We start from the raw sequence: 14,832 nt of genomic DNA on the forward strand, positions 1-14,832 counted from the left end.
TTATCTGCCTCTCATGGACTTCCCTTGTTTTGCAGGAGCATAGTCACTGACACAATCAGATCAGTAGTCTGTCAAGTTTAGTGTTTTACCTCTGTCTAATAGTGAGCACTTAATGTTTCAGAAGTCTAACAAATCTAGTTACTTCAACTGAGCAACATTATACGTAAAGCAATAGTCCTTTCTGACCTTGTAAGCTGGTTTAGTCATTATATGAGGTGTAGTTACTTTTATTAATTAAAAGTAGAGAAAAAGAATATTGAAATACAATCTTTAAAGACCTTGAAGTCAAACCTGCATGTTAATGACATTTTGTTTGCTGTTCCACAATACTGTGACAGTTGTAATATTATCCATTTTAATTTTGCTCAGAGGAGTTGGATTTCAAATAAACCTATTCCAAAAAGAAGCATGAAAAAAGAGCTAAACAGAAGCCATCATCCTATTAGTACCATAAGTTGTCTAATAAGGTGCCATGAATAAACATTTTGACCTTGACAAGTTACAGAAGAAAGGAGAAAAAAATGTAGGTATTCCTTATAATCTTACCATTTTTCTTCAGAGACAGAATTCTTAGTTAGCTTTGGTGAAATCCATCACCTGTAATATTAATTCCTTTAAAAAACAAAAAAGATGCATATTAGTGAAGACTCGTTACACTATGGTTTCAGAAGAGAGGAGGCTCTGAAGTCAATAATTTATGTGGAATAAATACTAAAAGCCTTATTATCTCAGAATAATCAATGTTTGGCTGAAGCTTGAGAACACTAATAGCTATTCTTAAAAGTCCAGATCCAGTTTCATTTGAAAAAAATGGCAGAACTCTTATTGATTTTAAAGGAAGGAGGAAGAGGCCAAAAAGTGTTGCTTTGAGAGGTAATTTTAGATAATCAGTTGAAGACATCTGTAAAATGGCAGAAAACTTGACTTTGACTCTCTGCATAATACTATATGATATATTTCAGCGGACAGGAGGTCTTTGTGTTAGAATGCCATATATCTGTGTTTTCCATTGCCTTGGGGCATCTTCAGCTTCTGTCCTCCAGGGTCTCTTGGAAGAGACACCTTTCCTTTCCTTATCCTTTCTGCTGGGGGTAAGGTATAGCAAAACTCGTATTGCCCTTACTAAATCAATACTGTTTAACAGTGTTTATCTTTGATAACACTTTTTTTGGCTGAGTAGGGTCTATTTATTGATAATCTGGATTGTCATTGTTGAGTGGAAGAATTTTTGTACTGAAGCAAAGGAGTCCTTTCCCATCCTTTTACTGACAGAGCAGGGGGATGCCCTGCAACTCCACAGAGTGGCAGAGAAGAAAAGCTTTCCTCTAGCGGGGAAAACGCAGCATCAGGAAGCAGCCTCTAGATAAGCAGATATCGCTAAGTAGGGAAGTAGGACAGATACCCTGAGACAGCATCTGGCAGAGACAGGGAGGAGACGTGAACCCTCCTTTCCAGAGAAAGCCTGAGAAGGAGCTGTAGGGATCCAGCTCCTAAAAAGAGCCTGAAGTTCTGAAACTCCGTAACACTTAAGTGCTGAGCTCACACTGATTTCAGTCTTAACGAGTGCTAAATTTCGTTTAACTTACGCTCATTAATATAGTCCCAGTCTAATTTAGGAGTATAGTGGCCTCGAAGAAGCTTGGAAATTTAAGCAGTTTGCTGCCTTTTTCCACCTCAGAATTACTTTTTCTGCTCCTAAAAATAGAGAACAAAATACTGATCTTGGCAAAGCACATTTGACGGTCAGTTTGGCAGATAGACTTAGCTGTCTTTTCATCCATAGACTTATATAGGCCATAAGATGGTAATATCAGAGTGTAGCAAAAACTGTGGTGATATTGCGAAGTGATTTAAGAATACCCTCTTTAATAAACTAAAGTTTCTTTTCCTCACACATTTAAAATAATGAGCGATGTTCTCTCATTTCTCATTCAGTTACACATTAAGACAGATTTGACCAAGTATTTTTAGTTGGAGATTTGGAGCGGCTAAAGTAAGAAATCCTCTTAATAAAAAGAGGAGCTTTTTTTAAACTATCTTTTATACCAGTGTAATTCCATTGACTCCACAAGATTTATTTCTAATACATTCTGATATGAAAGGAGTACCGGGTTGTGGGCACTTTTATTTTTCTTTATGCTTTGAGGGTAACGTCATCAGTGTTCTTAAATCATTCTAATGAAAGCACTATTTTGTACCACATTTCTTTTTTCCTACTTTGATGATATACTGCAATACATAGGTAAATAAGTACCAAATATGTACAATAACTATTTATTTTCCTGATGACAAGGATAGTTTTATGCTTTTTTTCTGAAGCATCACAAGTCAAGCTGGGCTTCCCATAGGACTACAAGCTGAGTTGGAGTATGAAATGGGCAGGTTAGAGCCGAGTCAGAGGTACTCTATAACCTTCAGCAATTTTCATCAAATTTGCTTTGAATGACAAGAAATATTAAGCTTCTGTCTTCCAGGGGAATATTTCTCAGTAAACTATGTTTACCAGTAGCTTTCAGATTTCAGCCTTATGCTTTTTTTTATTAAATGAGGCAAGGTTGTAGGGAGAGAGACCATCTTTTATTAGACCAGCTCACACTTTTGGATAAAAACAGGCAAACTTTCAGGTAACCCATCTTCAGTTTTGAATCAGAAGCCAATTTCAAGCCAAGTGTAGGCTGGGGACAATTGTTTTGGCTTTAACTTTGTTACAGTGATCAGTTGAGGAAACGGAAGGGAAAAAGGCCCCTTGAGGCAGATGAGGATGTTAGTGGAGGTAGAGGTGGTGAGTCCCTTTGGGTTGGGGAAGGAGATGTGTTGCTGGGGATGAAAACAGCACAGGGTTTTACTACAAGCAGAGGCTGAGGAACAGGCCCAGCATGGGGTTGGTGAGCCTAAGGCAGCAGCCCCACGGACCCTTGCTTCTGGCATGACTTGGGCTGCCTCCAGAGGCCACGGTGTGGCTATTCTGTCTGCTTAGTTGTGTATGGAAAGGCCTATTTCTCTCCATTGACTACAGGGGCAGCCTAGGGTGAGTAACTCAGATTTAGGCAGATAACTTTTAGACATCTGAAGTGAATCTGCCTCAAGCCTCCGTGACTAGCAGGTAAAATAGGGCTGCAGGAACGGCTTGGAGATGCGACCCGGGGCTGTCTGCATTGCCGGGACATGTCCCCAGGAGCTGCTTGGATGTACACCTCTTCTTTGGGATGGGGAAGAGAAGAGCTCAGAGGGTGAAGGCTTGCCGTTCCTCTTGGCCTCGGTGCCAGGAGGCAGAGTGGGACCTGTCTTGTTTAGCCAGCGTCGACATAGGCTCTGTCACTTGGGAAAGGGGACTTGCGAGTCCCTAAGCCTTAAAAACCTGCACCCAGATGCCATCTTCAAAAGTGCCTCCTTTGCTCTAGCTTGACTCTGAAAACAAGATGAGATCTTGCCCGACATCTGATCTTTAAAAGAAGTAATCTTTCTGTATCTATCCATGAAGTTGTTCTCTGGGCATTAAATTCAAACAGAGATTATACTTTTAAATGTTTGTATGGATCTCTGCTGTTCTTTGTTATTCTCTGCTAAAACAATGCCATTACCGTGGATTTTTTCCCCTTTGTTTTAAGAAGCATTGGGAAACCTTAGTAACTCTTCCTTCTTTTAAAATGAGATTCTGTTCACTGAACACTGCAGCAAATACCTAGATGCTGGATATTCGTGTTCCCCAGGAAACTTACGTGGCATTGAGTTTGTGCTTGCAAGCTGCCCTTTCTTTCATTATATAAGGAAATAATGATCTTTATGAAAGTCAAGTAGAAGATAAGATCAGTGTGGTGGGCTGGTAATTACATAAAGTGATGTTCAGTCATTAGACAAAATGTACAGTTGATCCTATGGCTTAGATGTGGGCGAGGAGTATGATCTAACTTCGCTGGTATAAAAGAAAGATGCATCTTTTTCGTGCATCAGTTTCAGGAAGGTACATCCACACATCAAGGACAGCTTGCATCGAACACCATCCTGCAGTTTCTCAGCTGATTTATTCTTTTTGAACAAGGGAGGTAATATATTTTTAATTTTCTGCTAAAGAGGAACAATTACATGTTTTTGACATTCTCTTCCCTCTCTCTACAAAACTTTTCTTCTCCTTCCATTCTGTCAACGTTTTTGCTCTGAAAACTAACTTAAAAGGTTGTATTGGAGCTAAGACGACAGTACTTAGGGTTAAACTAACTTTGAAAGTAACAGAAAACAAGGTTGTAGGATTTCATGACAGCTAAATGGTGATATTTTGTGATTTCTGATTGTGTCTGGTAATGCTTGATTAATAACCTGTTTTTCCCCTGGTCAACAGTATTGCTGTCAAATGTTATGCAGTTTCTGGTACTAACGCATCTTTTAGAGTCTTTGAATTTCTAGTCATGACTAAACATTAAGGGGAAAAAAATGTTAGTCAAGATTTCTTAGTCTTCGGTGGTTTGCTAACAGGTGGCTGCATACAAGACGCAGCCACAAGTGAAGCACTGGCACTTCATCATAGTTTGGTGTTGCTGTGACACAACAATATGTCACTGCTGAGCACTTTGGAAAGAAATGAACACAACGTGCAAAGTATTTAGGTCTTGTTGGGCACAACATCACCACAGTCAGCATATAGAAAAACATAGAGGAGCTTATTTCAGACAGTCAGTACGAAGCAAGCCCGTGTAACAAAGCTCTCTGGCATGTTTGTGCAAGGATGCGGACCACAGAATTTGAGTAGGAATTCTGGTAATATGGAGCATGACATAACTGTAAAGACATCCACAGAGTCCCAAGTGCACTTGACAAGAAGATCTCTTTGCAGTCACTGATGATCAGCTGTCCTTGTTGTGATAAATGGTAATTTGATAACTGTTTTTAAAGAAAAATACAAGCTATTGTAAATAGTGAGGTGAGACTAACTGCTGGGAAACATTTAAAATTACCATCTTTCCAAAGGGCTGCTAGAATTCACACCTTACATAGCGTTCCAATAGCTTAAGAAAGACAATTAATAGAGCAAAGTAAAAGCTTGCTTTGATTTGATGGCAAAATGGTGTGGATGTTAACTGGGTTCGCAGCATGGGCACAGTCAGGAAAGCAAATGGGTTGAAGAGTGTATTCCACAGAGCAGAACAAGACCATCAGGCAAAATCGCTGTCACATTGGAAGAGCAGAGAAGATCACGTCTGGGTTTTATTGACATATATCTTTGTTGGTTTTAGTGTGAGCCTGACAGTCTAACTCAATAGAGGAAGTGCAAAACTGCAATTTCAATTCCCTTTTTGGTTAATGTAATTTAAACAACTTCCCTCTGCGATGGCCTCAAACCCTTATAATGTACCAAATCATAATGCTATGCATTCTTAGAAAAATGAGGATGAAGAATGCCAGCATGCCTTCAGCAAAGAGCACGAAGGCATGACCCCTCTATGGTGCTTAAAAGAGCATATACAGTAAATAACTTTCAACAAAAGGTCATATTTGCTGGAGGGAGGGCTCCAGTCAATTTATTCAGCACAACTTCATAAATACAACTGAGCTCAGTTCAGTTCCCAAAATGTTTGGCAGGATCCTACAAGTCTGTTGATGTAAATGGCATGAAGGTCCGCCGTTATGGTCTGTGCACAGGTGACTTTTGTCCAGGGAGGAAAGCACAGAGAGCTGGCAGCTGCCTTTCAGAAACCTGAGAGCGCTGCTGAAAGCTCCTGTGAGGCTATCCTATCATCCACCCTTGACTGTCCTGCACATTCGCAGCATGGCCACCTCATATTCGTTGGGTGAACACGGTCAGGTCAAGCTGGTTTGGGTCTGCCTTAAGGATCTGAAAGGAAGGAGGGGAGCAGAAAGCTTGTCTCATCAGAAAACCTGGACAAAAAGCAGGACAAGGGCTGGATATGTTAAAGTAAAAGCTGAGCCTGAGGGAAGGCTGAAGCAGAGATTCTTGCCTCACAGATTTGGTGAGCACTACCCTAGCCTGCCCTTGGGATATAATGCTGTGTCATGCAGGCTTTTTTTTTTTTTTTTTTTAATTTCTTAAACACGCATTCCCAGTTTCCCATGGAAACTTCTTTGTTTCCTACCACTTCGCTGAGCCCGGTCAGGCAAGGGCTGTGTTCTCGTCCTGCCTTTGGTCTCAGCCTCATCTGCCTGGGCATGAGCTCTCTCTGACTGCTGGAAACATGACGCTCTCCTTGATTTTGTTTCCTTCATTGTCCTCACTTCAAAGCTACATTTTATGACCGGTGCTCCACTGCAGGCTGACTGCTTCCTTTGATGACTATCTTGCAGTCTGTTTGCTCAACAAACCAAGACATGCTGACCTGTGCCTAGCAGCCTCACATCCCCATATATCTCTGGGGATTTGTGGGGTGATGGGGCATCCCCCTGTTAATCCATATGCTCTTTGAACACACCCCAGTGCTCCAGGCTTACTCAGTTAGGTGATCATACCAGGTAAGTAGCTTCACTCCTTGGACCACCTCAGGTTTGCATCTCCCTCCAGATATGAGCAGGCATTATTTGAATTACACTTTCCCTTCTTGACTCTCTACTCTCTTTACTTCTTAGGGATGTCAGTGCCTTCTCCAATAGTTTGGTGTGCGTAAATAACCTCTACACCAAATCTCAAGATTAATGTCTTTATTGCTGGCATTATTGTCCTTTTCATTTTTGGGGTGCTGCGGAGCCTGCCATTCAGACACAGCCCAAACAAGCACTCAGTTAGCTTCCAGCACGGCCTGGGGCTGTGACTGCAGGGGCGGAGAGACCTGCGCGATCAGATAAGGTTTCTGAGGAGGCAGGTGAACAGGTCGGTGGCTGGGAGCCGTGGGCTCCGTGGTGCTGCAGGAGGCTTGGGATCACTGCCTGGGGCACGTTGCTGAAGCCAGCTAGGAGCAAGTGCACGCACTGCTGCGTGGTCACAGCAGAACACCCTCTCTTTAGGGCGGTTGAAAAGAGTGATGAGCCCAGAGACCCTCAGGGGATAATCTGCAAGGGCAGGATCTGTCGAAAGGCACTCTGTCTCAGCAATTGAAAGACCTTGTAACTAAATCCTCCAGGAGAAAGCTGTCCCAGGGCAGGCTGGTTGGACAAAGGGGTGCTGCCTGGCTCTGCTCTCTGCTGTGCAACTGAGTACTGCAGCATCCTTTCTGTGGCGCTTTTCTCTGTGCACCCAATTGCTTCATCATGGGATGTGAGTAATGCCCGCTCATTTCTGAAGGAAGGGCTCAGGTCTGTGGTTTGGAAGAAAAGTCATTTTCAAGTGGGAAGTTCTGTTTTCTGAATGAGAGACTGGGGAAAAACAGTCTGATTGGACGCTGAAATTGCCAGTACAATAAGGAGGTTTAGTGCTTGAGAAGGAAGTTTGCAGACTTCATGCCTAAAATACTATTTTTTTAATACTGGTGAGAGCAGAAGTAAGGTTCTGTATTCATAGCTCAGATGAATGCACGATTCTTGAAGGTGGCGTTACTTGACCAGATGTTTATAACATGAAGCTTTGAAAACACACGTGGTATCTTTACACTTGTTTTAGGCCAACTCACATCTTGCCTGTCTTTCAGTAAGGGAGGTCCTTCCAGGTCATGCTGTAGGCACATAACATTGTCTGGCTGAAAAGAAACGCTGTCCTTTACAACTATTTTTTTGTCTCTGACCAGGCTGTTACAAAATATTTGAGAATGACTAGAAAGGTCCTGTGGCAGTTAGCAAAAAGCATCCTGCTGATATACGTGTAACCTTTACTTAGGTAATGCACCTGAAGTATGGTTAGGGAGAGAACTGAGGTTTTGTGTTCTCCTCCATGAAATCTTATTGGGAATAATAATAATAAAAAAAAAAAAAGCAAGAAAATTCATTTTAAAAAATGGAGCAGAGAAATTGAGATGATATTCATATGGCCATAGCTTATATGCACTACATCTTTAATGTTATTTTCCCCCGTTTATTCATACCAGAGATATGCATAACTCTGTGGCATAACTTTGGTCTGAATAAAATACAGCCTCACAACTGCATGTCTGTTTGAATAACCTAGAGAACATGTGATACAATATGTATGCACACTTCATCTCATGTGCTAGCTGTACAAGAACTGTACAGCTGTGCAGGTACTGTGCTGTGCAGGATATATTGCCATCTTGCACAAAATCAATCTACTGAAAAGAAATTTTTTTAAGTTTGAGCCAAGCAGGGTGTGTTTATACCAAACTAGCTTTCTGTACTTTTGATCTGTTGTTCAGAACTCAAAACCCAATTTGGCGTGTCAGTAAAACAAAGCCTGACAGAAATCTCAGTCCCAAAGATGAGGGTGACTCTGAACTCCCTGAGACTCTCCTGACAAGGCCACTATACCACAGAAGTGGCCTTGGAGCTACTGAAAGCCCTTCTGAGCTCTCCCTGGGCACCACGTCCCCTTGGGCTCTCCAGTTTTCTGTAATTGCAGAGGTCAGAGGAGCTTTCTTCCACCAAGGGACAGGACTGTGTAAATCTGTTCGTGAGGACTTGGGCACTGAAAAGGTCAGTATTTGGACAAATAATCTGACTCTTGGCTCAGGAAATTATGACCTAATGTGAAATTATTTTCCCTGAAATTAGTCTTTCCATGGCCCAGGTGCTGCAGATTCTGTTGTCTTCTCCATAAGTGTTTGATGTCTTTCTCCACTCTACCATAAATATTAGGCAGTTGTGATATTTGAAGTTTATGTGATATGGTTTATGTTAATATTCAGAAAATATTGTTAAGGCCAGAAGGAAAGGCACATTTTTATTATGATGGTGGTGATGAAATCAATTTTCTGAGGCTATAAAATGCACATCAGTATAGTACGTTTTCAGTTTCTGATCCTGCTTCTAAATTGTCTCTGTGACTTGCACTGAATGCTGTATTAGTGCATAGCCTAGATCCTGGTACCATACCCAGTGTGAAACAGTCCTTCAAAAATGTGTTTATTTGTATTTCCAGGAAGATCATGGATTGCTACGGGAAGTATGCAGCTGTCACTTTGACCATTTTGTCTGTATTTCTGCATCTTCTTCATTCTTTCCCAGATGGAGAGTTTCTCATGCACGGTAAGCTGCTCTCAGTGTTCAGAAATAGGACAATTATGAAGAGTAGTAATTAAATTTGTTTTATAGATGTGATCATAAATCTTACCATTCTGTTGCATTTATTGATGCTGAGGTACGAAGATTTAATTAATCAAAATAGTTTTGCTGTAAGTATCCTTCCCATTCCTTCTTTAAACTTGGTTTCTCCAGGTCACAAGTCTCCCAAATGACAGTTTCCTCATGTTGATGTGTGTGATCTTAATCCTTGAAACATTAGTAAATAGGAATGGTTCATTTTGTTGTACTTCTGACATCAAAGTGGCAACATAACACCAGGAATAGCAAAACAATAGCTCCTCATCATATATTTCCTCAGTAGAGGAATATATTTCCTCAGTAGATCCCAGGATATGTGGTGTTTGGACAGTAGCATTCTGTAAAAGAGGCATATTAGGAAGATTTTGGAGTGTCTGAGGGTTTTTTTTTTTTTTTTTCCACTTCCTTTGTATGCTCTATGCTAATGCACGTAGCACTCTGTTCAGCTCTGGGGCCCCCAGCACAAGAAGGATGTGGACCTATTAAAACGAATCCAGAGGAGGTCCACGAAGCTGATCAAGGGGCTGGAGCACCTCTCCTGTGAAGAGAGGCTGAGGGAGTTGGGGCTGTTCAGCCTGGAGAAGAGAAGGCTCTGGGGAGGCCTTATAGCGGCCTGCCAGTGCCTAAAGGGGGCCTACAGGAAAGGTGGGAGGGGCTCCTTGTCAGGGGGGTGTAGTGGTAGGATAAGGGGGAATGGGTTTAATCTAAAAAAAAGGTAGGTTTAGATTAGACATTAGGAAGAAATTCCTCACTCAGAGGGTGGTGAGGCCCTGTCACAGGTTGCCCAGAGAAGCTGTGGATGCTCCATCCCTGGAGGTGCTCAAGGCCAGGCTGGATGGGGCTTTGGGCAACCTGGAATGGTGGGAGGTGTCCCTTTAGTGTCCCTTTAAGGTCCCTTCCAACCCAAATTATTCTATGATTCTGTGATTCTGTGAAATTGATCTCAAGCTTATAAATACCATAGAAGTGTGACCCTTATCCCTCTCTAGAACCTCACAGTGGATTCAAGGGTTAGGAACACTGTGGTGCAACCACAGAAACTTCTGCGTCACAGAAGTCACCTAGTACAGACTGTAGCTGCAAGGAGATTTGGCTCTGAAAGACCCAGATGGGTTTACTGGGACAAAGCTATTGTGTACAATAGTATACCACAGAGATTCCCAGCAGTATGGAGGCTTCAGTCTAGCCTCCAATTCACACAATATGCTGAGCACCTCTTGCCAGTAGGGACACGTGCACACTCCTCACTAACAAGGCCAGTGCTGTAGATCAACAGAGAGAGAGAGTGCCTTTACTAGCACCCACTCAGAAACAAACAATCCTCACACAAACATAAACAACACAATTTGATCCTGATCATCCTCTCTGGCTGACCAGAACTGAGGTTTGTAGTGTTCATACACATGGACACAGTATAGGTCCCTCCAGTAGCTGGGCTTAGAGCCTTGCTCTAAGCTCACCTCCGTCTAGTAGCAGGTCTCAAGATCTTGGTCTCCTCCAGTTGCACCTGAACCTACTTCCCACCAGGGCCATCAGACTGAGATTTTTCATTTGCTGGTATTGAGAACTGAGTGCTCAATTTTCAATGATTAGGTTGGGAGGGGTTCCTCTGCCTGCCATCCTCTGCCTGTTCCTCTCCATCACCAAGTCTCTGTATTCAACCTTTAGTCTCATAATTTAACATACAAGTACTTTGATAAAAAACATTTTCACACTTAAAATGATTTAATTTTGTAATAGTGTTGAGCATTTGCCTTCTGCCAGTTGGGTTTCTTTAATTAGCCTTGAACTGAATATAGAAAAATGCAAGCTAAAAAAATCTTAGAATCACTGGGTATTTTAAAAATTCTTGATAATAGAGCCTTGTCTGAAAACAAGTGATGTCTAAAGAAGCACTACAAATACTGCTGTTGCTAGCTAACTACCCTTAGCTAGTAGTTTTTTTAGGGAGAGCTAGTGTAGTAGAAATGCCAAAAAAAGAGTTGTCAACAAAATTAAATCGGAAGAATAGAAAAAAAGCAATGCTTGTGCCTTACCTGGAAAGCCACCCTCTCGTTTTACAAATAGTGGATGTTGCAGAGTTGAAGGACCCTGAAGAGGAGAGCTTTTGTTTCTGTGCCTTTCTGTTCTGCACACATCAAACCGCAGAATGCAGCCAGTAATTCCACTTAATGCTTGCACTTTCCCTTTCTTTTTGAAAATGAAAATACAGCTGGCCATCAAGTAAAAGTCTTTTCTGTATATTTTTATGGCAGGTTGTCCAGAGTGCAAGCTAGGGGAGAACAGATTCTTTTCAAAACCAGGAGCACCCATTTACCAGTGCACTGGGTGCTGTTTCTCCCGGGCCTATCCCACTCCAATGAGGTCCAAGAAGACCATGCTCGTGCCAAAGAACATTACATCAGAAGCCACATGCTGTGTAGCAAAGGCTTTCACCAAGGTGAGGATGTAGATGAGACCATTTAAACTTGTTTTAGGATGCAATGTTTAGCTGAAGCAGTGAATAGAAATAAATATGTTTTTGTTGGAGGACATTGAACAGCTATTTGAAGGAAACATCCTTAGCATGTATATCATTTGTGTCTGGGTTCATGCTTTTTTTCTACAGAGGAAATTAAAGTGTTGACCATGTCTGATATTCAGCTGGGATGTAGAAACTGGTGCAGTGCCATGGACTTCAGTGATACTACTGTGACTTAAAACGTGTGAAGGACTGGTGGTGGATTTGTTGTCCCCTCATTTTTAACTCTCCTGGATGTGTACTCCATCCTTAAATGTCATACAGTGTGGATTTTATTTTAATTAGTCGTTTTCCTTGCTTCTTTCCTGCATAGGGAGGAGTCTTCTGGGAAGGTGGCTGGTCAATACTATCAATTGCATACATGGGAATGAGGGACCAAAACCATCTGTACTCATTAGATTAATTGAGATTGTGTTTACTTTTAATAGTATAACCAGGAGGGAACTGTAAACATGTGCAACTACTTTGAGCATCTAACAGTCCCATCTGGAAGGTTCTGCTAAAGTTGATTGTTTTGGGAGTGATTCAGCTCCAGGTGAAGAAACCTTAAATTTGATGTAATCGATGGCGAGCTAGTTGATAGAAGCTAAGGTATCTATCATTGTGGTGATCTGACTCAGGATCAATGAGTGTGCTGACTAGATGCTCAGTTCAGTTACCCACTCACATATTTGGTGCTATTTGAGATACCCTGGGGTACCTGAGACATCTGTGTATGGCTGGCAGACACAGGACCCATAAAAGACCTTCTCGAGTGGCAGCTGGAGGCTTGGTGGGATCCTCTCTCCCATCTCAAATGTCAATCAACCTCTTGGTGTGTGCAGCTGGATAAAGCCCTGGGTCTCCACTGTCTGCAATGAGAGCTAAATACCTGACTTACCTATACACCCCTACAGCTGAACCCATCCTGCCTCATCATCTGAGTAGAGCACAGATGTTTTTCTAGGCCACCAACATTATACCTGCCCTGAAGCAGCAAGCAGAATTTGGTTGAGATTAAAAATAACTCACAGTGTTTTGTGGTCTCTGTTTTTATATTCTCCATGTGAAGTATTCTAAGGGCACTTCCTGATTTTTCATAGATTGGTTACTCGCCATTTTTAGAAAAATAGGCACATGAAGAAGTTCCAAACTAAGGACACCAGGCTGCATGCTGCTACTGAAAACCAACTCATTACGGCTCCGAAAGCCACTGATGATGCAGCTTCACACATTGGCGTTCAGAGGCCCTTCTAGTTCATGTGCTCCAAAGAGCCTCCGTACCGCTTGGGGTTAAGAAAGAGGCTTCAGAAATCTTTTGCTTGTGAATGTGGTTTTAACTGTGTAGCTAATCCTAATTATTTTTTTATATGTGTGTGTTTTCTTTTTTTAAGATTACCCTTAAGGACAATGTGAAGATAGAGAACCACACAGACTGTCACTGCAGTACCTGCTACTATCATAAATCCTAAAGCCTGTCCCTTTGTTAATGATCAAGGACAACGGTGAATGGAATATTTGTTTTTCAGCTTTTATAGCACTGCTGTGTAAAATCTTATATTTTCTGGTCAAGACACTGAGTAGGCCCTCGAATAAGATGGATGGCTGTTTTATTTCCTCTTTGCTTCTTCATGCATTTAAGTAAGTTTAACTATTTCTATTAGGGATAAAATATGGCACTTGCATGACAACAAAAGGCTCAATTTATTTTTAAAATAAACTGTCAGTTAAATTATCAATGTTTCTTGAGGAAAAATGATGATTTAATAGCTTAAAGCAAAAAAAATTGCTGAATTGCTGGAGTTAACTTCTAGATTTTTTATTTTTTTTTTTATTTTTGTGGGAGAGGGAAGGAAGGAAGAAGAGAGGGATGGAATAGTGGGCAGAAAAAGAAACAGTAATTTCCCCTTATTCATTTAGTGATGTTTGGATTTTTTTGGAAGACTCAACATTTTGTTTTTGCTGTATCTCTTCTGTTTTTTTCTTTACCTTGTGGGTAGAAAGCTTAACAGTAGTTCATCTGTGTATCTTGCCCTGTCTTTCTGTGCCATATTTGATTTTTCTTTGAATGAATCTCCTCCTGTATAGATAAATAGATGCAGAATGATATGTTAGAAAGAACTGTGCAGTTTGGTTTAGCAACGGTGGAAGAAAGGCATAGTGCAACTGTATTAGCTATTTAATGTGTGGCTGAGCACCATGGTATTGGGCTTTAGTAATTCCCAAATGCAATGTGTCAGACCGAGATATACAAATAGGAAGGCAAGAGGCTGTGTTAGGTCAGAAGTGGACCACAGAATATGTATTCAGAACACATGACCTTAAAATTGTAGACAGGGATTTTAGAGATAGCATTTGTTCAGTTGCAGTGGGTTGGAGCAGGGCGACTGCTTGCAAGTCTGGTGCCTGCCCATAGGAACTGAAGTAAATGAATTCCACTTCTCTTAGACCAAATATCTGGGATGAGAACATCAGTCCTGCAGTGATTGCTGGATGCAAGGATTTAAATATGCTCTCCCAAAAAGCCTCAGATCAATTTGTGGGGTATTTCCCTGCAGCAGGTGCTGTGAGGGTAGCAGTAAGGATCCATCGCAGAGTTCCTGATGGAGAAAGGGGAGGTTGCCTTGGGGTGAGGCTGTGAGGGTGGCTGCTCTGTCCTGGGGTATGGTCATGGCTGATGTCTGCTGCAGTCCTAAGTGACTGCAGTGGTTTAGACAGACCTCCAGGGCTGAGTTGTGATGGGGCCCTGGAGCAGCCTGGGACTGGCAGAATCTAATGATGGTTTAAATCCACTATACACCCACCCTGTCTGTCTACCAGGGTGTAAATTCACTGCTGTTTTCTAATACAATCATAGGGCTTCGTGGCAAAGATTTCTCATAGAAAGAGGAGATCTGAATCTCAAAGAAAAATTATTTAGCTTATGTCCAGTAAATCTCATCAGCCTGATCCCCATGCCTTACCCCTTCTGATTCAGTCTCACCCCCAGAACCACCAGTTTGATCCAGTCCCATGTCTTAGCACAGAATCAGCTGTACTGAGCTGTTCTTGGGAACTGTTTTGCCTAACTTGCTCTTGAGCAAACTTCCAGTGGTTATTCCTGAAATTGCCAAGGAGACTGACCCTGTTGCTTCACTGTTGTTGCTATGCCAGAAAATATCCCTCTCCTGGAAAGTTTTTTG

At 41.8% G+C, this 14,832-nt stretch overlaps 1 protein-coding gene across 1 annotated transcript; it reads left to right on the plus strand.

The window, feature by feature from the left end:
* The first annotated feature begins 3,886 nt into the window (after window positions 1–3,886).
* Window positions 3,887–13,385, plus strand: CGA (glycoprotein hormones, alpha polypeptide). The gene is made up of 4 exons (XM_080584486.1): window positions 3,887–4,043; window positions 8,969–9,075; window positions 11,406–11,590; window positions 13,045–13,385. Exons 2-4 carry the CDS (start codon window positions 8,976–8,978, stop codon window positions 13,120–13,122), a joined length of 363 nt encoding a protein of 120 aa, XP_080440612.1. The 5' UTR covers window positions 3,887–4,043; window positions 8,969–8,975; the 3' UTR covers window positions 13,123–13,385.
* Window positions 13,386–14,832: the final 1,447 nt, after the last annotated feature.

This window comes from Anser brachyrhynchus (assembly GCF_964034855.1).
Source record: "Anser brachyrhynchus genome assembly, chromosome: 3".
NCBI lineage: Eukaryota > Metazoa > Chordata > Aves > Anseriformes > Anatidae > Anser > Anser brachyrhynchus.